We start from the raw sequence: 24,174 nt of genomic DNA on the forward strand, positions 1-24,174 counted from the left end.
TATTCAGCCCAGAAGCTGCCAGAAAAGCAACAGCAACAGCCGCCAATCCACTGGCACTGCTAAAATATAGCTGATTATGTACTAAAACAAACAAACAAATAAATAAATCACGTACTTTTGCTTCTCCCTGATTCTTTCAACCTCCAGGATAGACAGAAACTGAGACTATACTTAATCATATGGTTTACTGGCTTTACAATAAATGTGTGACTGTTGGTTATATTTGTGGTATACCCTCAAATCCCAGACTGAAGATAGAATTGCTGAGTCCCTAGGGAAGTTTTGAGGGTGCTCATTTCTTCCAGTTTTTCAATTCCTCTGGAATGTGACACAGCCAGGCCCAGACTCATCCTGCCCCCCTCTCCTCTGAGCCTCATCAGGCCAAAGGGTACCTCATAAAGGCTCCCAGTTCCAATCCCTCTGGATGATTCTTGTCTCCCCCAGGAGAAGCTGGGAGAGGTGATTTTCTGAAGCAGAAAAGGCTTGGGGGGCAGCTCATTAATGTGATTCACTCCCAGTGAGTCCTTCTCCATTCAGTCCTATATGGATCTGCTTCCTCCCTTCTTTCCCCCACCCCTTCAGTGCATTCCCATTCTCACCATGCTCCACAGTCTGCAGGCACCCCTGCCTTGGTCACCTTCCTGACCAGCTCCCTCTCCCCTTGGACACGAGGAAGGTGGCTTTCTTCTCCACCACCTCCAAGTCTGACAAAGAAAGTCTCCCAAGCAGGTAAGGGAGATGTGGGTCCATTCCCTGCTCCTAGTGACAGCTGATGGTATCTGCAGGGGGGTTCTGGGTTTGTCCCAGTTCACACAAAGAAGCTACAAGGGGTGAAAACTCTGAGGCTTTTTCCTCAATGAATTGTGTTGCCTCTGCTGAGCACATGGACAATCACATTTGATTTTTCAAAGGCTCTTTATCTAACCTAATTCATGTGGATTGTCTCAAAGGTGACAAAAAGCACACAGATCACCCTTATGCAGCATTTCAAGGCCTGGCTACACAACATGGTGGAAAGGCAGCATTCAAAAGAAACATTCCCCTTTTCATATTTGCAGGAACCCATTTGCCCCTCAAACTTATTCTCAAAAATAGGAGAAAGGAGGGTAAATTTTCCATGCAAAGCCAGTCTGAGCTAGAATACAGGGATAGGAAAGTTCCAGGCAATCTCTTTCAAACCTGGCAAAATAGTAAAGTGACTCAAAGCAAAGACAGGATAACAATCATGAAAATTACAACTGCTCAGGGGGCAACAACTGCAACCAGGGGGACTTTTACCAACAGTTATCAAGAGTGAAACTGAGGCAAGAAAAGGTGAAAAACATAACTAAAAATAACCAGGCAACCTTAAAAACAAGCAGCACAACAAGCCTCGGATTGCAGTACCATTATATTTTTAAATCCTAAAAATGCTGTTTGAGTCCCTAGAGAGGATCCAAGCTAGCTGTGGGTTACCCATGCCCTGGGTGCAGAAATAACCCTGACGGTGGCTCCGTCAGGGTTAGCACAGCCTGGCTCCAGCAGCATGCACGGGGCACAGCCATTGCGAGGGACAGAGCCAGCGTGCAGGGCTGGGAGCCCAAGCGAGGCAGCTCTGCCAAGCAGGCAGTGTGCAGGGCCAGCACAGGAGTGCCTGCACCCCTGAGCTGCTGCTGCTCAGGAGTACTCAAGTGCACAGCACGGAGATGCTCGAGTGACCCTGTGCTGTGCCAGCCAGGTTTGATAGAGCCACTCGTGAATCAGAGTGAAGAAACCCTGCCAAAGCTCCTCTGCTGCAAAGCCAACTAGGTGCCTCTCACTGTGATCCCCCATATGCAGTATCTGCAAGAGCTTGCCCTGAGCCCTAAGCAAAGGCGTAGCACAGGAAGCTAGCACAGGTCTGCCACTGCATCCAGGCTGCAAAGCCCTTTTCTGATCCAGGCTCTAGGGGACACAGTGCAAATATTGAGCACAGCCTCAGCTGGGCTTATTATCAGTGGAATGATTGCCACCATGTTAAACCAAACCATTTCCAGGGGAAGCTTCCAGATGTATTTATTTGCTTTCACCTCACTACCCAGTATCTGTAGCACCTGCATGCTTCACACTCCAGACAAGCCACTCTGCATGACCTCAGTGTAACAAGAGAAGCACTCTATCCTGAAGAGACACGGGGTAACAATCCCCTGCACTGCAACCTCAAGAAATCACCAGCTTCATCCTTCTGCCCCAAGGCAGCATATCCTGCAATTCTGTCACCCTGCCAGCTGCTGGATGAACTTATTCTTAGAGACCTTCTTCAACGGTACAAACTCCATGCTTTCCCCGCCAGCCTCCCCTTAAAGCTGTTGACCTCTCCTGTTGTGGCAAACCGCCAAAGATGATGCAAATCCTACAGAATCCAATAGTACATACGGTACGGCACTCTGGCACCTGGGGTGAAGGTTGCAACTGTTTGAGTTCTGCAGGAGAGCATGAGCACACAAGCAAAATGAGCCCTGGGAGCTTTAATAAACTATATGCTAGCCTTATATGGAGAGCAGCCCATAAGATAAAGAACCTCTTCAGAGAGTCTCTGAAGTCTTACACACAGTCTGTTTGTATATCTGCACTGATGATAGCACAGATACATCCACAGAGCACCACACACCCTTGTACATAATGACAAGGGAAAAACATTGCAGTTCTGCTTGGCTGGGCCCCAAGTCAGGGCAGTTTTGCTTCTCACCTTTATCCTCATTATTTTGGTTCATGGTTACAGTGATAGCAGTAATACAGCACCAACACAATGCTTTTCCCTGACTGCATCCTGAAACATCCAGAAAAAAGCCTTTGTCATTCATTCCCTTCCTAGAGGTGGAGAAAGCGAGACCCAGGTGTATGCACTCTCCACCATGCAAGTGTAGAACAGGGCAGGGATCAAACACAGCCTCACACTCCTCTGCTATGTTGTACAGGCAGCACCTCCTCCTGCCACCTGCTCTCCAAGACGGGTCAGGGAGCAAAAGCCTGATAACAGGTACAAAATGCAGCCCCTGGGGCAAGAAAGAGCAAAAGGAATCTGAAAGATGAATGGAAAACACAGCATTGGTGAGGTGGTGTGTTTCCCCACTGGAAAAAAAAAAAAAATCTGAATTTTCCTATCCAAGTCCTCAGTACAGCAAAAGAAGTCAAAAAAAATCACACAAAGCACTGCCCTGCTGCTACTTTGCTGATGTCACCTACTGCAGAACAAAAAGGATGAGGTTGTTCAGGCACAACCAGCCTGCTGCCAGAAGACATCCCTCCAATATCTCTGCATGCTGCAAAAAAACGCGAGTTGGTACATGATAAAAAAGCAGATCCTGCACCTTTCTACCCCATATCTATCAGTGTGCTTGTGCAATGATAACCAAAATAGCTGTGAACTCCTCCAGTGACTTGAAGTACTGCTACCCCATCTACTCACCAAACCATCTGCAGGAGGAGGCAAGGATGTGTAGTTCTTAACCATATTCTTTGGTGTTTATTTACTCTGTGTATTTGCATAAGTACTGACAGAATTTGAAATAAAAGCCTCTTCATGCACACATTCATATTCTCCCACCCCACAGACAGGACGGCTTCAGCCCCTATCATTCCCCACACTTCCAATGGAAAAAAATGTGTGTGGGCAGGGTGGGGGGATAGTCATGAGCAGAAGCCACAATCTGATTCTGTCAGCAGATGACTTCTATTTGCACTCGTTAGCACTGCCCTAGCGTGAGCTAACACCACCCCCTCGGGTAATTTAAATTTATAAAAAAATAGAAAAGAAGGGAGAAAAAAAAGACTGTATTTCTATATTTAGGAGGTTAGGATAATCGGGGTGGAAGAGCCCATCTGTTTGGCGTTCACTCCAGCTGCTATGGATGCGGAAATTTGTCTGTTTTCTTTCCTTTTGCCTGTTTTGACTTGTCCTGGCTGACTGTGAGAGAGACACGAAGAGCATGATGTATGGCCACAGCCATTTAGGTCTGCAATTGTGCACCATCCTATTGGAGTCACAGCAGAGCCACTTGGCATAACCAGGGTCCTTCCCACGGGAATGTAAAATAGTAAATAATAATAATAATTATTGTTGTTATTATTATTATTATATTATATTTTTATTGATACTATTAATAAGTCTATGTTTATAACACTGAAGATAGAACAACACAGAAAGGCACAAGACAAGACACTTCTTAGACCTCTGTAAAAGTCAGCTTTTAGAAGGCAGCATCGCATCTGCCGCATGTTTCTTTTGGGAGATCACCCCATATAAAACTAAATTTCTGTGGGATGCCACCTCGTCATCATTGGCACTAGCTACTGGATGGAGACATAACCACGCTTCTTCTCAAACCAACCTCTTCTGCCATTTTTGTCCCAAGGCTCTATGAAAGTGAGCTAAATTCAGAAGTGGCCTTTGATCTCCCACCTTCCTGAGCTGGCCAGGCTCTGGTCCCAAAATACTGAGGATGCAATTACTTCAAGAAGTCTCTTGATGCTGTTCCTGTCATAGACACGAGTGCCACAGCCCTTGTGGGGTATAGCATCACTGCCCTTGTAAACCTAATGCAGTGCTACTTCTTTTGCTGCTAAAGGCATCCCTGCAGTGTGTTGGGGCGCAAGGCAGACTGTTGGGACCATTTGCTGTTTGCCTTGTTTAGTACAGGTGACTGCTTTTTAATTTCAATGTTTCAATGTTTTAACATTCATCACTGAGGTCATAAAAAGTGCCAGGGACGAGCAATAAGTTTGGATATATTTCATGTGGTTAGTGTTCTGAAAGCCTTAGTAAGAGAAGACTTGGTGAAATATTCAGAATTTCATTGCCAGCTCTTCCAACAGGATCTTCTCCAGACTTGGGGCTGGAATCACAGTACAGTACATAGAGGAGGACAGGTCGGTGAGGAGCATGGATCAATAAATAGGAATATAGATCAGGAAATGTACAGCCCAGGCGCTCCCCAGTCCTCCCTGCAGCACATAGTCCTAGTCCAGATCTAGCCCTCCTTTCTGATGCCTGACGAACATTCCCTCACCTTCCCAACCACATGAAGATGAAACTCTCCCACTGATTTCCATGTGTAGAAAATTGGGATCTAGACCATCACCTAAAGGGCAATCATTGTGTACAGAGGTCCAGAAACCCCCTCTTTGGAAGCAGCCCTCCTCTCATGGGTGCAAGTTCTTTGCATACAAGCACCAATGGACATCGATGACCACATCTGGCAGGCTTGTCTTCATGGTATGTTCAATCTGGGGGTTTGGTGCACAGCATGGCTCGGGTGCATTTCTGATCACTGGCATGAGGAACAACACTTTACTCCTCTGACTCTCTGGTCCAAGGGGGTCATTTTAGCTCTTGCAAGTCAGCAGGGACAATAGCTCTTCCTCACCCAAAACTGACTGCCTGTTTCTGCAGTTGCATCCCACACATCATCGATCACCCAGAGATGGCTCTTTCTCTTCTCAGTTTCTCAGACCACCCTCTCCTGAACTGTCTGTGCTCTTCTGCTAGCTACTTCAACTCAGTAAGACCATGGGCCCTGTGGCCCAGAAGCATTAGTTCCCTTGGGACACAAAGCCCCTGCACCCAGCCCTCCTCTGACAGAAGAACAAAGGCCTTAAACATGTTAATTTTTTTTTCATAAGGTCAGGACGTTTGATACTCACTGCCATGCTCCACCCTCTACTACACATAAGAGACCCCACAGCCAAAGTTTAACTGTGCCTTCAGGTTGGCCAACGAAGCATCACCTGTGTTACAGAGCTGAAGGGTGTCTCACGCAGCCTCAGAAGCTGCTTTCCACAAAATGCACAAAAGTTGCACACAAAAATGTAGACCTTCAGCAGCTGACATGGTTGCAACTGTTCTTTAAGTAAGATGCTAAAGTAACTCACACCTATTTCTTGCAGACCCAGAGAAAGTTTTTCTTTCTGTGATGCATTATTTGCATTACTTTTGTCAAGCATTATTCAATACTTCCAAATTAATTTTTTTCTTAGAGGGATGATAAGCCAATAAAAGTACATGGAAAATATTCTGAAATCTGAGAAATCTTAAAATATGAAGATATAAATAAAAACTGAACCTAATGGCTGAGGTTTTGTTTGGTTGTTTTTCAATTTTTTATGCTATTTCTTGCAATTTTTAAGGGGGAAAAAAGCACAGTGACATGTGTGAGAAACTTCAGATAAACTGCCTCGTATTGGATGAAATCAGAAATACTGCAACTTATTTCAACATTTATATCATCACTCCCCCACACTCCCCATCTGAAAGATGCAGTGCCCTGCAATTGTAGATGAGGAAACAGAATTCTCTTGTATGTTCACTTTCATTAAAGATAAATTTGCTTTGTTCTCTATTTTGGTCCCTAATTCAGAAAACCACTTAAACATATGCTGAAGTTCATAGTTTGCCACTCTACCACTTATGAATCTACTCAGGAATATGCCTGAAGTCAGGCATATGCACAGAACACTGCTGACTGTGGACCTTAGAGCATTCTGTTCATTTCTGCAGCTATTCTAATTTAGTGACGTAAATGTACAAGGAAGTAACACATTTTGAGCAATTTTAGCACTCACTGGCAAGAGTGAATTTTGAACTTGCCTATTCCCACAAACAGTCTGAAAAATTATTAAAAATTAATAGCTAATTCTTGATACATTTCAGAAACTGCTTAATTCTAGCAATTAGTTTGAGCTGTCAGGATAGTGAAATACTATAGCATGAACTTTCACTTTGTATCATTGCTGAGCAACCAAACCTGGAGCTGAAATGCTGCTCTTCCTCTTAGGAAACTGTTAAAAAAAAAACAACAAACCTTCTTATGAGCATGTGGCATGTCAAATATTATTTGTAGAAGCTATTCAGTAAGTAATTTCAAATAAGTAAAATGCAAAGAAACCGCAGGATGTTCACAAACAATTTTCAAATAGAAATGGAAGAGGAATTCATTAAATAAATTATTTGCTATAAATTATTCACCTACCTCTAATCTTACTACCACTTAGACTATAAAATTCATGCCATAAAAGATACAGGATTCATGCCATGAATGATACAGGATACAAAACAAGGCATCATTAACTTATGCATTTCCCAGGGCTGCTTTATTTTGACTGTACAGTTATATGTGCATTATTATATATTATATATATATATATATACACATGCATTAAGACAGCCTTTTGGCTTTTATGGACTTTGAGTGTAATAAGTTTCTGTTTTTAAAGCTAAGCTAAGGAGACCTAGTCTGATTTTAGCCTCTAAGTTGATTTTGAGCTCCAAGGCAGAATAACTCTTCAAATCTGAGAGAATAATCCCAGCTATACTCTGAACGAAGCCAAAATGAATGGAAGCCTTACACAGTTTGCTAATTTAATGAGATTTCCACAACTTGGGTCCATTTCACATAAATTCACAATGAGAGGTGGACACTCCTTTGTGTCCAACAAGTCACACAGTGAACATTTTCATAAAGGTGAAAGGGGTGAGAAGAAGCTGGAAGCAGATCACTGGCAGGAGACAACAGTGGCCTTCTGGGACCCTCCGGCCAGTACTGGATCACAGGGTCAGCAGCAGCCCCACCTGAATCACTTTTCCCCTCCTGCAGCTGCAAGAGAAGCTGCCAGCTGTGCCCTGGCTATATGGCCAGAGGAACAAATTCCAAAAAGAAACCTAAATTACACTATGGAATTAATTTTAGCCACGAAAACAAAATCCCAGAAAGGATTCTCACTCGTAACCAAGGATGAAGGCAGCTTTTTCTTCTTGTTTGTGTCCTGATTTATTCTAAGTGACAGCTATATTCCATAACTTGTTTGATCTCCAGCAGTTGTTTTATTATTTTACATCATAACTGTTTATTTTTAATTAAAAGTACGTACAATGATTGTCACTGAATTTCTCCATTTGTGGAAAATGGATACAAATTGTCATTCTTTGGTTATGGAGAAAGAGAATCAAAAAGGATTCTTGCAGTTGTCAGAAGAATCTCTCAATTATCTCCTAAGCAAATTCTATTGCAGTGAGTTGCAATTAAATGCTGCTCCTTACCATCCATGCACGTTTTTACCCCTTGGAAAAAAAAGGAGAGTTCGTTGGGCAGAGTTTCATCATCCTGCCTGGCTCATAGCAAGCTCAGTCCTTGGCCCAGTGGATGCCAGGTGCATTTGTCCAGCCCAGCCCAGCCCAGCAGCCCTACATAGAGTGTTAATTACACACTGGTATTTCCACAGACCTTCTGAGTGCTTGAAAAGGCCCCCAGAGGAGGCAAGAGCATGGGGTCCTCTCACACCAGAGACCTCTTGAAGGCTCCAGTGTCAGGTCCTGACACACAGACCTCAAAGCTAAATAAGCTTTATCACAGCAGTTTCTATATCAAACACAGGGAGAATAGCTGTGGCTCTGCTGACAGGACTGCTTCCACTCTTGCTTATTGCCAACATAAATTCACATCAGCTAGGCTGTTTAAAAAGAACCTGAGGGAATTGTGTGCTTAATTCCCATAGGTATCTTATAAAATCCCAATTGTAACAGACAATGCTCTATTTTCTTCTATTTTCAGGGTGAAGCCACACCATGGGTAGAGAGTGGATAAGGAAGAAGGGCTGCATTAGACCCGATGGAGACCAAGGTTCCCTTACGCAATGAAGAAAGTATTTCACAATGCCTGAGGACCAGACTCACTCTTCTCTATAGGAGTGTGCTCTGGCTAGCACATCTCCACCGTGCAGGGCAAAAACTCACACAGAAAGCCAACTTGAAGGCAGGACAGTCATGGCTCAGACCATCCTGGGCCTCCCAAACCAGCCCTGATCTGATCCTGATTAGCCCTGGCTGATCCTGCAGCAGAACCCAGTCGGAAAAGATTTCCTCCAAAGCGTCCTCAAGGCACAGATTGTTTAAGATTGCCACCAGTGCACCCAGCAAGTGAACAGGCAGCAAGCTGGAGGCGAGGAGGACAGATACCTTGCACACACAGTCCCCTCACCTGTGACCCCAGGGCCACCCCTCTGGGGCTCCTATGGAAAATATTCATCATGAACATGGTCAAGACAAGGATGAGGGAAGAACTGTATTTGATTTAGTCACTGCAGATTTTCTCTAAAGACTCTAAATCGATAACCACCCATGAGCCACTGAATTTTGGCTCAGGATGAAACTCAGGACAAAAACTCAGGATGAAAAGTATCCAGCAGGCCACTGAATAAATCAGTGGCCAGGCAGCATTGCCCAGTGGAGAAGGCATTGGCTGGCAGTCAGGACATGCAGGCTCCAACCCCAGGTTGGCCATGAGAGTCCTGCATGACCATGGCAAAGGCACTTCCCTTCTCTGGGCCTCAGTTTTCCCCATCAGCTGCATGGTGATCTAGATAACATGGCTGTTACCTGAGTCAGTGAAGAGAAAGATTATACAAGGATTAGCATTAAAAAAGTGGGTGGGCAGAGTGCAGCATAGATAGGAAGGGTTCTGAAAAATACATGGGCCTCTGTCTTCATGCATCTCTTTCCACAAAGTGGTTACTAAAAGCAAAAATAGTATGCTCTCCCTACAAAGGCAGCACACAGCAGACATATATTTAGATCACTGTGAAAGAAATACTGACTTTTGTCCAAGGTAGGAAAAAGGTACCCTGTGCTACAGAGAGGGAGAAAGACAAAGGCAACTGAAGTCACCCTGAAGCAAGAAAAAAAGAAAGAATCCAAACCACTGGGACAGATTCAGCTGTGGTATAAACATTGATGTTAGCCATATTCAAGAAGGTCAGGAATAAATGACAAAGATCTCATGAGCCTGACCTGGATGTCCATCAGGGGGTAGACGTGTACGGGACAAGCACTCATTTTCCTTCATGTCAAACGAGTAATTTCAAACCCCTAAATAAATGGTAGGACACTGCAGCAGAAACAACCCTCAGGAAGGACAGGACAGAACACCTTTTCAGTAATTTTATTTTGCAGCTTTTTCGGCTTGCATAGCTATCCCCCTTGCCCAGCTGAGGATGTCACATGCTGCTTTTCCTCTCCCAGGAGACATCAATCTGTCACTAGGGCCACTCTCTCGACACTATCCCCCAACATGTGTTCTCTACCCCTTCTGCTTGCTCGGAACACAGAAATGACAGCACAAAAACCCAGTGGCAGCCGGTGGGAATGGAGCCCACATCCCCTAATCCCAGTGCTCTCAGCCAAAAAAAAAAGGGAAAAAGCAAAAAATAAAGAGCTCCCCCGATCCCCTGGTTTTTCCCCTACATGCATAGCATCACTGCTGCTGGATTGCAGCCTCAGAGAAAGGAAAGAAAGAGGCCCAAAAGGCAGCTAGGAAACCCACCGTCCATTGGCTTCCCTCCACACGAGGCGATCGGACTCCTTCTGCTGCAGTGACTTGGCAAGCACACCTCGCTCTGACTCAGCACCTCGCCGGCACCTCCTGTCAATTATTCCCACAAACTGCTGACGCCGGAAGGGCTATTTGCAATTAGGATGCAACACAAGCCGGTGGCGGTGGGATGCCTCAGCTCCCCCTCTTCACCTGCAGCAGTGCCCTCGCTGTGAGCCCTCTGGCTCAGGGCTGGAGCTCCCAGCGAGGGTGATGCTGTGGGGGACGGGGCACGTAGTGCAGGGGGGCTGGAGGATGGGGACCAAAAGGGTGGGGGAAGCCTGCCTGTGCTGTACTTATTCTGTGCATAAACAGACAACTGCTGTCAATGTGGCAGCTGAAATGAAGTCTTGCAAAAAAAAAAAAAAAAAAAAGCATAAAAAAGGCAAAATAGCCACTGGGAATAAGGGCGAGAGCAGCGAGAACGATGAAACTATGCAGAAAAGCTACAGTAGAGCTAGCATCGAGCATTCCCCAAAGAACAAGCGAAGAACAGCCTTGCTGCAACTCCGTGCAGCTGAGATGTACAAGGCTGCTCTCCCTGTCTGAGGCATTTCCAGCACAGGAGAGGGAGGCACTGATTGCAGATGAGTCCCGTAATAAGGGCCCAGGGCGCAGCAGCTGTTTCAGGGGCAAAAAGGAAGGGCTGCCCTTGACAAGCCAAGGACATGACGATTCTGCAGACAGACTGAGGCCATTTTGTCCCTCTGCCAAGTAGCCAAGGTCCTCCCAGCCTCTCCAAGTCACTAGCTCACACAGCAGAAAGCCAAGCAGGTCTGCACACAAGCAGCTCCACAACCCATGGAGATGTTCAGACAACAAACCCCATCAAACGGTGAAAATCAACCCCACAGTTAGTTATGGAAAAGCAGCCCAGAAATCACACAAGCTCAGCAGTGCCCTGCAGAAGCCCTCCATCACCTTCTGCTTCCCTAAAGCAACCCATCTTCCACCCATCCCTGCCTCCTTCCCCAAGGGTCATGGGGAGCTCTATGGCCCTTCACTGGCACAGGCGGTGAGAAGCAGCAGAGTGAGGGATGCACTCCTTGCAGGAGCTCCCAGGGACCCTTTAACCAAGAAGCAGGGCTACATTTGCTGAGATATCACCTCCAAACCAAATATTCCAGAGTGCAGCTAATGCTGATAGACCACATGGGAGCAGGTGGTGTGGAGCTGGAGCAAAAATTCCAAGAAGCACTTTGGGTTTGATGCAGTGAACCAGTCCCTGCAACGTGATGCAACAACCTCTTTTTACAGCCATATCAACCAACACAGTGTCCAACATGCCTTGCAGTCTGTGGGCCCACAGCTGCAGAATTCATCACAGACTCTTGCCCTGCCTGGAAATCCAGTGTGGGTAAAGAGGCAGAGACATCAAACTGCAGGATGGGCAATACACAAATCTTATCTAGATAGCCAAGGCTGAAGAGGGAGAAAAGTTAACTAAAAAACAACTCTACCTAAAGCAACCTGTATTTTCCAATGGCCTCCTGATCAGGTAAGAATATATGCTGCACGGTGTGGAGTGAGAGCAAAGGAACAGATTCAAAGAAAACAGAAAAAATAGTGACTTCAGCAACATGTGCAGGAATTAGCTAAGAGTCACAGCAGGCTACAATTCTGCAGCGTCTAAAAGAGCGTAGGTAGGACTTGGAACAGCCTGTCCCAGCACACTTAGAAGCTAAAATCCTGCAATTGATATAAAGATACAAAGTAACGGTGACTGCTACACAATCAAATTTAACATCCCTGTGAGAAATAGAGTAGCTGAATTTTGCATTGTGCCTCCTACATTTTAGGAAAAAAAATTAGAATCAGAAAGGGTCAAAACAGCCTAACTCCAAAAACAGCGGACCTAAAATTGCTACACTGTATGGTGGCGTGTTGAAGCAATCTCAGCATCGTCACTGAGAAGGTACTCAGTGCTCTAAACAAAAAACTGCTGAGAAGCAAGAGAACACATTGTATGGCCAAACAACAGAAACAAGAAGTGATTCAGTCTAAACAGTTGCCTCATAAAATGGTAGACAGGACTGAAAAAAAAAACTGAAGGCCAACTGTTAGAGCCAAAACCCAGTCACTTCAGTACATTTAAGAGACAAGTCCAGAAGTGCAGAACAGTCGAAGAAAGAAATTTCTCAAGTGGCTGTAACTAGCAAAGACCAGCAAACTCTTGCTAGGTGAGGTGGTTCTTGAAGTTGGCGTGCTTTTCATAAGGGAGGCTACAGGCTAACCTCGAAGTGTCAGCAGGGTTGGTTAAACCAACCCAGTACCCTAAGCCCATAAAAGTACACAATAAGGGACAAACCAGCTGGATCTCTGCTCAGGGGAACTTGTGGCCCTGCAATCCACTCTAATTTTGGAAGGAAAAGGACAGTACTAAGTAATTAATTTTCTGTCACTTCAAAGTGCACCTGCTAAACTGTTCTGGGCAGGATGCCAGACCAGTGCCAGACCTGTCCCCTGCTTGCCTGGCGTGGGAATTCCTCCCCTTGCCTTGCCCCCAGTGGGGTTCAGGCCAGCTGAGGTCAGGCGGAGTCCGGAGCTGCTGCCCCACTCCTCAGTGCCCAGGCTCAGAGGCATGGCAGCCCCTCTCCCCTTGCCCTCGCTCTGGCCCTGATTACAAGGGATTACCCCCAGGTTTCTAACCAGTTCTGGGGTGGTTTAATCTATTCCTTAATATCTGGAAGAGAGACAGGAAGCTGGCAAAGTGATTTGGGCTGGCTGAGACAAAAGAAGATTGAGAGAGACTTCCAAGGGATCTGACAAAGCTGAGCAAGTGGGCAGCATAATGCAGGATGAAATTCAACATTACCAAACGGACAGTAATAAGAACTTGAGAGAATAATCTGAACTACTCATATACCATGGGGCTCTAATTCAAATGTAATCGCTTGAGAAAAATATCTTGGTATCACTGTGAACAGCTCAATGAAAACATCTGTTCAACATACAATGGTGGTCAAAGAAGCAAGCAAGCTGTCAGGATGTCTAAAGGCAGAGGCCGAAAAGAAGGATGCTGGAAGTATTCTAATGCCACCATGAACACTGAAAGTGCACCCTCAGCTGGAATTGCTGTGGTTCCTTCTGCATGGCACATTTGAAAATGCAGAAGGCAGAGAAAGGTTTCATCATTCACCAGTCAAAACACTTAATGGTCAAACACTGTTAAAATTGGGACAATTTAACTTGGAGATGAGTTAAATAGAAAGAAATTATCAAATGGGAATGAAGAAGTGAAACAGGTACATCTCTGTGAGTTTTGTTTGCTTGTGGGCTTTTTGTGTTTGTTTGTTTTTTTCAAGAGAAAAAAAGAAAGGTTGTTCAGCATAACTGAAGAGCAGGAAACATGACCAGACAGAAGGTAAATATAGCCATTTTCCTTTTCTGTTTTTACTTTTTCTACTTCTAAGCAGAGACAATAATTAACTACTAGGAATTAGTAGCCCATGTTATAGTCAAGTAAAGAGCTCAGCAGAAATCACAGAGGCCCATGCAGTTATAAGGATACTGAGAACATCCACAGATACATCAGGTAGAATGAAAAAACCCCCAAAAAGTAGAATGAAAAAAGCATAACATCACTATCCCTCATGCTCCCAGGCACTAGCCAACGTCTAATTAGTGGGGATTAGGAAGTAATCCCCCCAGTGGGCCTGCAGAGAGGGTGTGCCAACCCACTTGCTCCTGGCAGAGCTGTTAATGTGCCAGGCAGAGGGAGAGCTGAGCCTGCAGCCCACCGCAGCCCCTCTGCTCAGGGGGCTGAGGGGTTGGTGTGTCCTGGGCCATTGCACACCCACTCTGCTGGACACCAGCTGAGGACACAGCACCAGGGGGCTCGCTCAGCCCAGCTCAACCTGGCCCCTGGCAAGGGGGAAGTTTTACATCTGCTGCTCTGCAAGTGGTGGAGTTTGCCTGAGGAAGGGGAGGAGATGGATGCTTTACTCACTCTGCAATGGTAGAAGGAATACACATGACTTAATTCATTTTATAGTAAGGAAGTGGAGAGTGCTCATACCCTAAAATTAAGAGAAAATTAGATTTTGTAGGCATTGAAGTCCAGAGCAATGCACACACCAGCCTACTCCTAGGGCAACCTGTAGCACAGACATGACACCAGGCTCCTCTATGCTAAATGTTTGGCACCAGTTGCTCACTGAGGAGGTTTTGGCTCCCATTGGAGCATCCAGATTTGGCCGTGGCAGCAGAGACCAGCGGGCTGACCTGGTCCAGGACTGCTTAGACAGGCTGCTGCAGAAATGCACCACAGATTGTAAACAGCGCGTCATTGCCTCCCAACAAACAACACTCCTGGCTTCAGCGCTCCTGGTAAAATCAAAGCCCAGAGGTAACTGGAGTAAGTGGAGTTCAGATATTGGCTTTGTCCTGCTGATGCTTGTGAAGCAGAAGCTCATGTTCTCATAGCTAGGTTGGCTCATGAGAGTATGAGAAAATAACTGCACAAGTTTTTGTCCCTAAATAAGCAATCTGATCAGCATAATACCAAAATTACACTTGAAATTAGCTTCATGCAGAGATGCAAATGTACAAGTACTGCTATGCTGCCAGGAGAAGAGCTGTGGCTCTGCACATGCACAAATAATAAGGGACTGAGCTCAACCTGCTAGTCCTGTTCTGATTTCTCCAGTGACTCTTCCAGGAGGAGAAACAAATATTAACAAATATTTGCTGTATTTCTCAAATAGAAACTTGACTTTTTCAGTACAATGCTCTACAGCACAATGAATAAGGAAAGGACAAAAGCAGTGCACGTGTACATGGTGTTTGCATACATGTGTCAAGATGGCAAAAATAATGGGCAAAGACTGTGCACAGGTACCACCAATTGCTGCAAGTTGGTTTTTATCTCTGCTCTTTTTAAATGCCCTGTAAAAATAAAAAAGCAGCAACTACTAAAGCTTTACTGAAGTTACTTCCACTAAACCAAAACTTATCAAACATGGGATTTTTTGTAAAATCATAACTGTGTTTCAAAAGAAAAACAGGGAGGAAAAAAATCAAAAATACAGAAACATCCAATTTAAGCATCTTTGGTATGAAAAAATGTTAACCTTTCACATCAAAATATCTTATAGCTTAGGGTACTTCCTTGTATTATAACAATATGACTCCACAAGTAGAAAAAATATCAGTGTCCTAAGACACTGGAATTTCTCTCAAAAATTTCCTTTCAAAACCATCAAAGCATTTGACTTCCACTTCCATTCAGAATGAAGCCAAATTCCTCATCCTGATAAAATAGAGCAGTGCAGCTCAAGCAGTGAAAAAAAAGGCAGAAGCCAGGACACAAGTGACCTCCAAAGCCAAAGAGACGAAAACTTCCAAGAAAAAAAAAAAAAAAAATCAAAAGTTCACTCGGCACAGTTAAAAATGTTGTGCTTTCTCCCTGGTGCACAAGGCATGAAACAGTTGCAAGAATAAATCAGGGAGGCATATGACCAGAAGCCCTGTAATTGTGACTTCTCTAAAGGAGAGGCTGGGCAAATGTTCTACCTGACAGCAAGAAAATAATTTCATCTCTGCACACATCAGTTTTCCATGCTGTAAATCAAACTGACTGCCCTCACAAAGTAAGTTTGGAGACTCTCAATTAGGTAATGTTCATAAATAACTGTGCAAACACAAGGTAGTAATAACCAGAGAACTGTCTTTGCTACACTGCTGTCTGTTAAACAACCAGGAGCTAAATTTTTCTCTGAACACTTACAAAAGGGAAGGCAGCATTAATGCTCCACAAGGAGGAAACTACAAAGAACAGATTTTCAATGCATGCACTTCTCCTTGAAATAAACTGTGTTAAAAGCACTTTACTTAAAAAGCACGATGATAGTAGCATCCTGCTAAATATAGATGACTCACCACAATTTAGTAGTGAACATCCCTAAAGAGGACCATTACATTATTGCTTAACCTGCTGCATAAATTTAAGCATCCTCCTGCGGTTACAGTTTGTTCCAAGACACTCAAGACTACTACCAGCATCCACTGACCTTCAGTGGGTCATGAGGTCTCTCTGAGTCTTGCTTTCTCCACCTGTACTATTGGTACAAGAATAAAAACACTACTCCCCCAAGAAGGGAGGAAAAATAATTCCTAAGTTTCCTAAGTTAAAGAGTTGTTTATACCATATTTTGTATATCCATATTACTACTGAGCAACTAAATATAGCTGCTCCTGAGGCACTCTGAGATCCCTTGAGAACAGCATCTTATAAAAAGAAAATTGCAGTTTAGGCAATACTGAAGAAACAGAGATAAAGAATTGGTTTCCAAAATAAGGGAATGATGCCCACTTCAAAAAGAAGTGGTTAATGCATCTGTGCCTACCGCTGGGGACCAAGGTCAGGTCACGAGCAAAATGATTTATCTACACGTCACAAAACCACACAGCTTGACACAAATGGCAATCTGTTCCAAAAAAAACTGCAAAAGCATGGAAGGGCAAGGGACTGACACAGTACTCCCTTTCTAGGGCTGAGGACCTGGTGCAGGGCTGGGAAGCACGGGTGGGTAGGACAAGGGTGCTGCAAGGCCAAAAGAGTTTCAGCTGTGAGAACCTCAGACCAACAGGAGGGCGACTCCAAAAAGTCATGTGAGGAGTTTTAGACCTGTTGTTGCATTAATCCACTGCAGCCAGGCACCCTCACCCCCCGGTCTTGCAAGGTACATCTGCAGCGGACTGTAACACACTGAAATCTCACCTGTTGCAGTTCTGTGTCACAGGATCCAAACACCATGCAGTTAAAAAACACGTCAGTTCTGCACTCTGACTGTACCCGATGTGTGATTTCTACCACATTTGACAATTTACAGGATGCTATTTCTGGAGACATAGGAGGATTGATTAGCAATCCCAGGTTTAGTTTCAAAGCTCTAAAGAGAATTCCCTTCTATCTTTCCCTAGATTTCTCCTGGGAAAATATTATTTCCACAAAAAATTATTACATTTAATAATGTTTTAGAGGGGAAACATAGATGCTGCCCTTGGCCCGAGACATTAAACACGGATATAATAGGCCCAGAAAATGGGCAACTAGCACCAGTTACAAAGACTAATTGTTATTCTACAAATTGCAAAACAACATGAGAAAATGGCTCTATAATAATAGACTTAAATATCACTATGAAGTCTAATTTTATTTTATTGTAGGTATAAAGTGTGAGTATGATGAAGTGACTTTCAAGGTCTTTTTTCTCCCCAACAACTTTCATTTTCTTGGCATTAAGTATTTTGCCTGATTAAACACTCTCACAGTTTCAGATCCTTCTTCATTTAAATCTTACTTTTCATTTAGGACTCAATTTGCATATGACCCCTCATTTTTCTTCTATCTTCTAAACCAGTCGAAATCTCAAAAAGGGGGAAAAAATTAAAAAATCAGTCTTCCTAACCATACTTGGCAGCCCAGAGCAGAAACACACTTACTAATCTTCTGCAAATGTTGTTTAGAAAAAACTCTCCCAATCTAATTTCAGCTTTCCTGGGTGTATGTCTGTTCCTTATCCCTTAGAGTGTTTTCTTTTCAAACTCAAGAACCACTGAAAAATATGGCCATGCTGTGTACCACAAAAATAACTGTGTACCACAGCTATTTTCATCTACCACCATCTTCTAAAGATTTTCCTTAGACAAAATGAAAAAAAGCCAAGCTTGAGACATAGGTGTTTCATTCAGGTAACCATGAAATCTTAAAGGAAATTGCAAGAAAAACCATTACACTATTGCAGATAGTTATTTCATGGAAAAGTGTGTTTTCACACCTAGTTCTGTCCAATGTCACTGTCCCTGTGTGCCCTCAAAAAAAAAAAAAAAGTGAACATTGAGTCAATGCTTAAAAGGATGATTAAATATCCCTTCAATTTTAACCTTATATCTGATTACTGTTGTATGTTTTTGCAGTGATATCACATCAGCAGAAGGACTTCACCACTCATATGCCTTTAACTGGAGCAAGTCCAGTAACTTCATAGACATTTTTACCTCTGCAATATCTGCAGGCAAAAAAACCTGTAGCATCGAGGACCTGAAAATAATTGAACTTGCTTTCCAAATTGGGAAACGGACAAAAAGCAAATCAATAGTGTGAAGGATGAAAGCTGAGATTATTTCTTTCAACTTAATGCTAGTAAACTTTTTTTTTTCCATAATTCATCTCTTTGAAGTCAGCAGGTGCAATTTCCAGTTAATCCATGAGACTCAGACTCCCAAACATTTTCTGAGGACAGGAGTGCAGGGTACATTTGAGGCTGAGGCATTTGTAAAAAGTTCATTTATCCATCACAAGGCTTGTTTCTAACCAAGTCCTGGATAGAGGGGACTCACAGGACAGTAACAGCCTGGCACAGCCACCCAAGCAGCAGACTCCACCCAGATACTGACTGACAGGAGGTTTCATCTAGACCTTGCTGAAACATCTCTGGTCTTCCCATAGGAGATCCCATCATGTCATACTGTCCTCCCGCTGCCTCAGGGACCTCTTGCAGCAAGTTTCCCAGTTTCCAGCAGTGAAGGTGGCCCAGCTATGTCAAAGCTGTGGGCTGCTCACTGCTGAGATGAGCTCTGCAAAACTGCTTAGCAAGTGTCTGCATTAAAGGCCAGACCTTAAGAAAATTGCCATGTGTACCTCTGTAAACCGTAACCGAGCAGGCTGCCCTAAAGTTTAGCATTACTTGAAAGGAGGCATTGCCACCTGATCAACAGATGAGCCTGAACATCTTGCACTTGGTAGTTTCTTCTGCTGCCCTTAATGCAGCACCTCCTGGTGCTTCCCGGCAATGCACTAAGTGATGTGAGTAGCATCTGTCATATGCAATTTGTTTCCTCTCCGCACAGAGACCAGGGAACACACCTTACTTCGGAAGGGCTATAGGGGGCGGGAGGTGTTGGAGTCCCCACGTCCCAGGGGGCAGGCACGTATCTTAGAGCTGAAGCGGTGCGCCGTGTGCCTGGAAGGAGGAGGCAGAGGAGAGGATGGGGGGGACACAGGGGGCTCCGAGCAGCCTGTCACCATCTCTGCGGAAAGTTCCCTGCTGCTTCGGGGCCTGAGGGATAAACCAGAGTTTTCCACACAGGTGAGCTTACCAAGGGGCTAGGCCCAGATAACTGAGCCTAACGTGAAGCCCAGTTTCAAGCAAGTTTAACGGCACCGTAAAAAATAGATTAAATAAAATATATATATATATAAGAATAGTAGGAAGGATGGTGCAGCGGAGGCAGCAGAAGGAGCCGAGCAGAGCAGCGCTCCTTCTCCACGTCTGCCTGCAAAAGCACTCGCCCGCCGCCGCATTCCCGAGCATCCCCGGCGGGACCGCAATCAAAACTTCCCCACGCGCGGGGCACCGCCGTGGCACCGGCGGCGGCGACCCCGCGGCCGCAGGGCGATGCCCCTGCGCGGGTGCCGCGGACCGCTCCGCCCGTGCAGCACTCACCTCTCAGGGCCAGGAGCGCGGCCAGGGCTGCCGGCACCCACCTCCCGCCGCCGCCGGGGCGCCGCCGCGTCATGCCGGGCCGGGCGAGGGGCGCGGAGCGGGCCGCCGAGCCCTGCCTTTCCCCGCCGCCGCAGGTGCCGCCGCCGGTGGTGCCGCCGCCGTCCCGGGACCGCCCGCTCGCGGCGAGGCTCCGCCGTGCCCCAAGCCCCGGTCGCCCGGGGAGGGCGGCAGGCGCGGCGGCCGGACCGAGAGCGCAGCCTGGCGGCCCCGAGCCGCCCCCGCAACCCGCCGGGCTGCGGCTGTCACCCCCCGCGCGGCACCGTCCCGGCGCGCAGCGGCACGTCCCACCACCCTCCTCCTCTCTCCGCGCAAATTGGGGGTTCCCCCCTCCTCCCGTTCCCCGCCAACCCGGCGCCGCTGCATCCGTAGGGATGCTACACGGGCCAGGGTGAGGAGGTGCAGTCCAGCGCAGGGCTGGAGACTGCACCCCCACCGCTCCTCCGGATCATCGCGGCAGCGTGGGGGCTTCTTCTTTCCGGAGCCTGCCTACAGCTGCATTGAAGACGACAGCGGCAGCACACAGCAAAATATTTGGGATGGTCCGCATGGGACCGGTCATCGCTGCAGCGCACGGTATAAACACTGCAAAGGTATGAACCACCCTAACTCCGCCATGCAGGAGCCTGGGAAACACGAGCATTCCGCACTCCTGTAAAACCGACCCAGGTATCTCCAAAGGGTGTGAGGCAGTTCTTGGAGTTGGGGAACTGCAATACTGTGTAACGCAGGAATCGCCAACAAGTTGTATCACAAGCTTAGGTCAGTGCAGTTCTTAAGGCTGCGCAGAAAAATTAACAGTTGAAAATCAGCACACATCAAGTGTGTATGTAGAGGGTAGAAAAGGAGGAAAGGAGCCCTTTATGAATCTAGGGTGATCTTCTGGGGAAAGGATCAAGCAGAAAGCTTGCACAGAATGACTCTTTGTGCACAGCCAGCTCCCTGTCCAAGTCTGATCACGGTAGCTTTGCTTTGTGAAAATAAGCAGTTTGACAAGGAAAACTCTCTAACAATCCTGTCAAATGTCTAATTGCTTCATTCCCCCACTCAACATTTCCTCCCCACCAAAGCATAGCTATGCAGCCTTTGCGTCCTGCAGGCAGCAAATCTATCTTGTCATGCTTCTCCCCACCTCCTTCCGAGTCACAGACCCTGGGAGCATCCCCCTGCCCAGACAACCCTATTGCTCAGCACTGTTCAGGTTTCTGCCTCCTCAGTTGCCTCAAAAGGTGCTCTGAGCCTTTACATGGGTGCACTACCCCTGTGAAGAGGCGTGGGGGAGAGCTGCACCCAGGAGTGAAGAGGGCAAGGGGTAGAAAAACAGAAATTACTTTAAGAACCATAAAAAAAAGCAAGCTGGTGCCCCATAACAACAGTATGTGGAAAGCTAACTACCATCTCTCCAGCCTTGGCTAGCCTACGTTAAGCTCTGCCTTGGACAGCATCAAGCTTTGGCAAACTTCTATCAGAGGACTAGGTAAAAATGTCACCCCAGCAGTCCAGGTTTACCAGGTTCTGAAATAAAACTACTAATTCTGTTTACAAGGAGCAATGGTTGACCAGGTAAAAATGTCACCCCAGCAGTCCAGGTTTACCAGGTTCTGAAATAAAACTACTAACTCTGTTTACAAAGAGCAATGGTTGACCTACCCTTATCAGGCAGCAAAATTGCTCACTGCCACATGGGCTGGGATTTCATTCAGCAAGTGGTGGCTCAGAGAGGTGAGAAGGCATCACATGGTGACTCAGGGGATGTACCCTCTGGTCTCTTTTCAGGTTGGTCTGGTGCCTGCTGCATGTTCTCCAACATCAAACCTGATGATACAGGTGTTCTGACAGCTCTCGCACTCTTGCAAAGCACCCTCCACCCCAGCCCTGCCATGGGCAGGCAGATTAAAGAGGGTTTTGCTCCATTAAAGAGCCAGCTCTTGGCAAAGGCTCAAGCAGCTGAAGCATAACAGTTCAGAAAAGTATCGAAGGGAGAGTCATAGCCCAGCTGTTCCCCTCATTCTGTGGCAATATGGGAATTGAAGTTTTCTCAGACTCTCTCAGACTGCTTTTCTTTTCTCCAGTTGACTTACTGCATTTTTCACCAAGCAAAAGGACAAAGGAAAATGATGATTTTATGATCAGAAGCAGTTACAGGAAACCTCCATCCCCGTGCATACACACAGTGGCCACCTTGAGGAATAAAATGAGTATGCCCACATGTTCACTTACAATGAAGGCCCACAAACATTTCTTGCCAAACATAACCTCCTTCAGCAAAGTCAAGGGCAGAGAGCACAGAGCACGTTTGGCACAGTGGCCTGCCACTGCCCTTACTCCTGCAGATCACTTCCAAGAATGAAAAGATGCAAATACAAATCAAGTGAAAACCAGAAAAATTGTATATTCTCCCTAGGACTGCCGCACTGCCTTCCTGATCTGCAAAGACTTGGAAGCTGTCTTGACCTAATGGAAATAAGTGTGTTGTTTTTTAGTATAAGGGCACATTGCATTTAGCAAATGCCATCCCAGCTCACTTTGGACTGTTCCTTGCATCCTGCTGTGCATCAGCTGGCAGGTAAACAGCAAAGATCAGTTCACCCTCTACAGTAAATGAATTAATGTGCTTCCTAAAAAGTGCAGTGAGCATAATGTGAATTGAGAGCCTGGTGGAGAGAGAAAGCATTTCTGCCCAAAATGGACCCAAATGATTCCCTCCTGATGCAAACTGCTAGGATCAGGGAGCATTTTAATCAGCTTTCAGATCTGGTCACCACAGCAGATACTGTACCATACCTACAAACCACAGTGACACAGCAAGTGACTTTAGCTGCTTCTTGCAGCAACTGCAAGTACAATCTGTGGCCACACTCCAGAAGGATGGAGCAGCCACAGGGAATAATAATCTTCAGATGCACCAGTCAGTCCTCTCACTCTGGCTCCCTCTTCACCTTATCACCACTTCCAAAAATAGGTTGCAGATTGTACAGAAAGGACGTGGCCGAGGAGATACTGTTCCTGGAACTCTTTAGCTGTCCTTGAGCCTTCCCCAAAATATTAGGCTTATGCCAACCATTTATCCAGCGAGTGCAGCACACTCCAGCCGGTTGGACACTAGAGCTATGAGCTCAGATATTTGCTGCTCTAGCAGTCTATTTTCCCACCAGTGAGTGTCTATACCTATTCCTCGGCATCCATGGAATAGTACATCATGGACAGAGGAGATGTGCTTTGACATATCCCAGGAATCAGATCATGGCAGATAACCACTGCAGGACTCAGTTGTGGTACATTGCTCAGAAGAACACACACAGGATCCTTTAACTGAAGGGCTAAGATACTTCCAAGATTGTGCGTGCTAAGCTGGGCAAGGATAGAAAAAAAAAAAAAAGAAAAAGAAAAAAAGAAAGAAAGAAACCTCGCCCACCTTTTTCTTTTAAAAGAATTATGATAAGTAATGTAATTCTCATGTCTCAATGAAAAACATCTTTGTGAGTCAAATTTGAAAAGAAAGCTTTTTTCCAGGATGATGCTACTTTTTTTTTTTCCCTTTTGCCTTAACATGGTTCTAAAAATCCAGTGGGGATGCAGTTGGGTTCAAGGGCTGCAACAGATGCCAGGTCTTACATCACCATTGCCATCTCCCAGCTTGTTACTGGGTTATCTATTGTCAGATGGGAATTTATTGAAGGTGACATTGCTTACAAATTGATCAAAATCAGCTTCAGTGAGGTGTCCTTCCAAGATATAAAAAGATGGATAAAATTCACTCAGTTGATCATTAATAACTTCAGTCTGTGGAGCTGGTTATCTCCCTTTGACAGACGAAATAGAGTTTGCAGATTGAACTGTTTTAATCCTGTCTGAGAAGAAATATGACAGCCCTTCAAATATACACCAAATTAACTATGTCTGTACCTTTTCAATAAAACTAATTCAAACAAACCCCTGGATTTATTTTGCTGAACAACTGTGTATACGAAACAGAGGTCACTAAATAGAAGAAAAACAGTGATAACCGTGTCCACACATCTATCACAGTTTGTTTTTTTTTCTACTGGCCACAGGACTGGTTATGAGGGAATACTGTCCCAAGTGTAAAGGTTTGTGCTTTTGAAAGCCTGCGTAGTGGAACAAGCAGGAGCATCAGGAGGGAGATGTTCCCTCACCATTCAGCACCAGGTGCACTCCAGTGCAGGTGCTGTGAATCCAATGCATGGCCAGCATAGGCTTTTGGGTGAGCCCTGTCCATGTGCTGGTCAGGATAACCTGATCCCTGGCACAGCAATGGCCTATGCTTG

General features: G+C 45.5%; 1 protein-coding gene across 1 annotated transcript in view; it reads right to left on the reverse strand.

Annotated features, from left to right (window-relative positions):
• The window catches only part of IGSF11 (immunoglobulin superfamily member 11), a 102,938-nt gene extending 82,993 nt beyond the window's left edge, over positions 1–19,945 (reverse strand). The window contains exon 1 of the mRNA XM_059838038.1: positions 19,829–19,945. Coding sequence (XP_059694021.1) covers positions 19,829–19,901 — 73 coding nt within the window. The 5' untranslated portion in view covers positions 19,902–19,945. The remainder of the gene's footprint in view (positions 1–19,828) is intronic.
• Between the last annotated feature and the right edge of the window lie 4,229 nt (positions 19,946–24,174).

This window comes from Haemorhous mexicanus, chromosome 2, assembly GCF_027477595.1.
Source record: "Haemorhous mexicanus isolate bHaeMex1 chromosome 2, bHaeMex1.pri, whole genome shotgun sequence".
Classification (NCBI taxonomy): Eukaryota; Metazoa; Chordata; class Aves; order Passeriformes; family Fringillidae; genus Haemorhous; species Haemorhous mexicanus.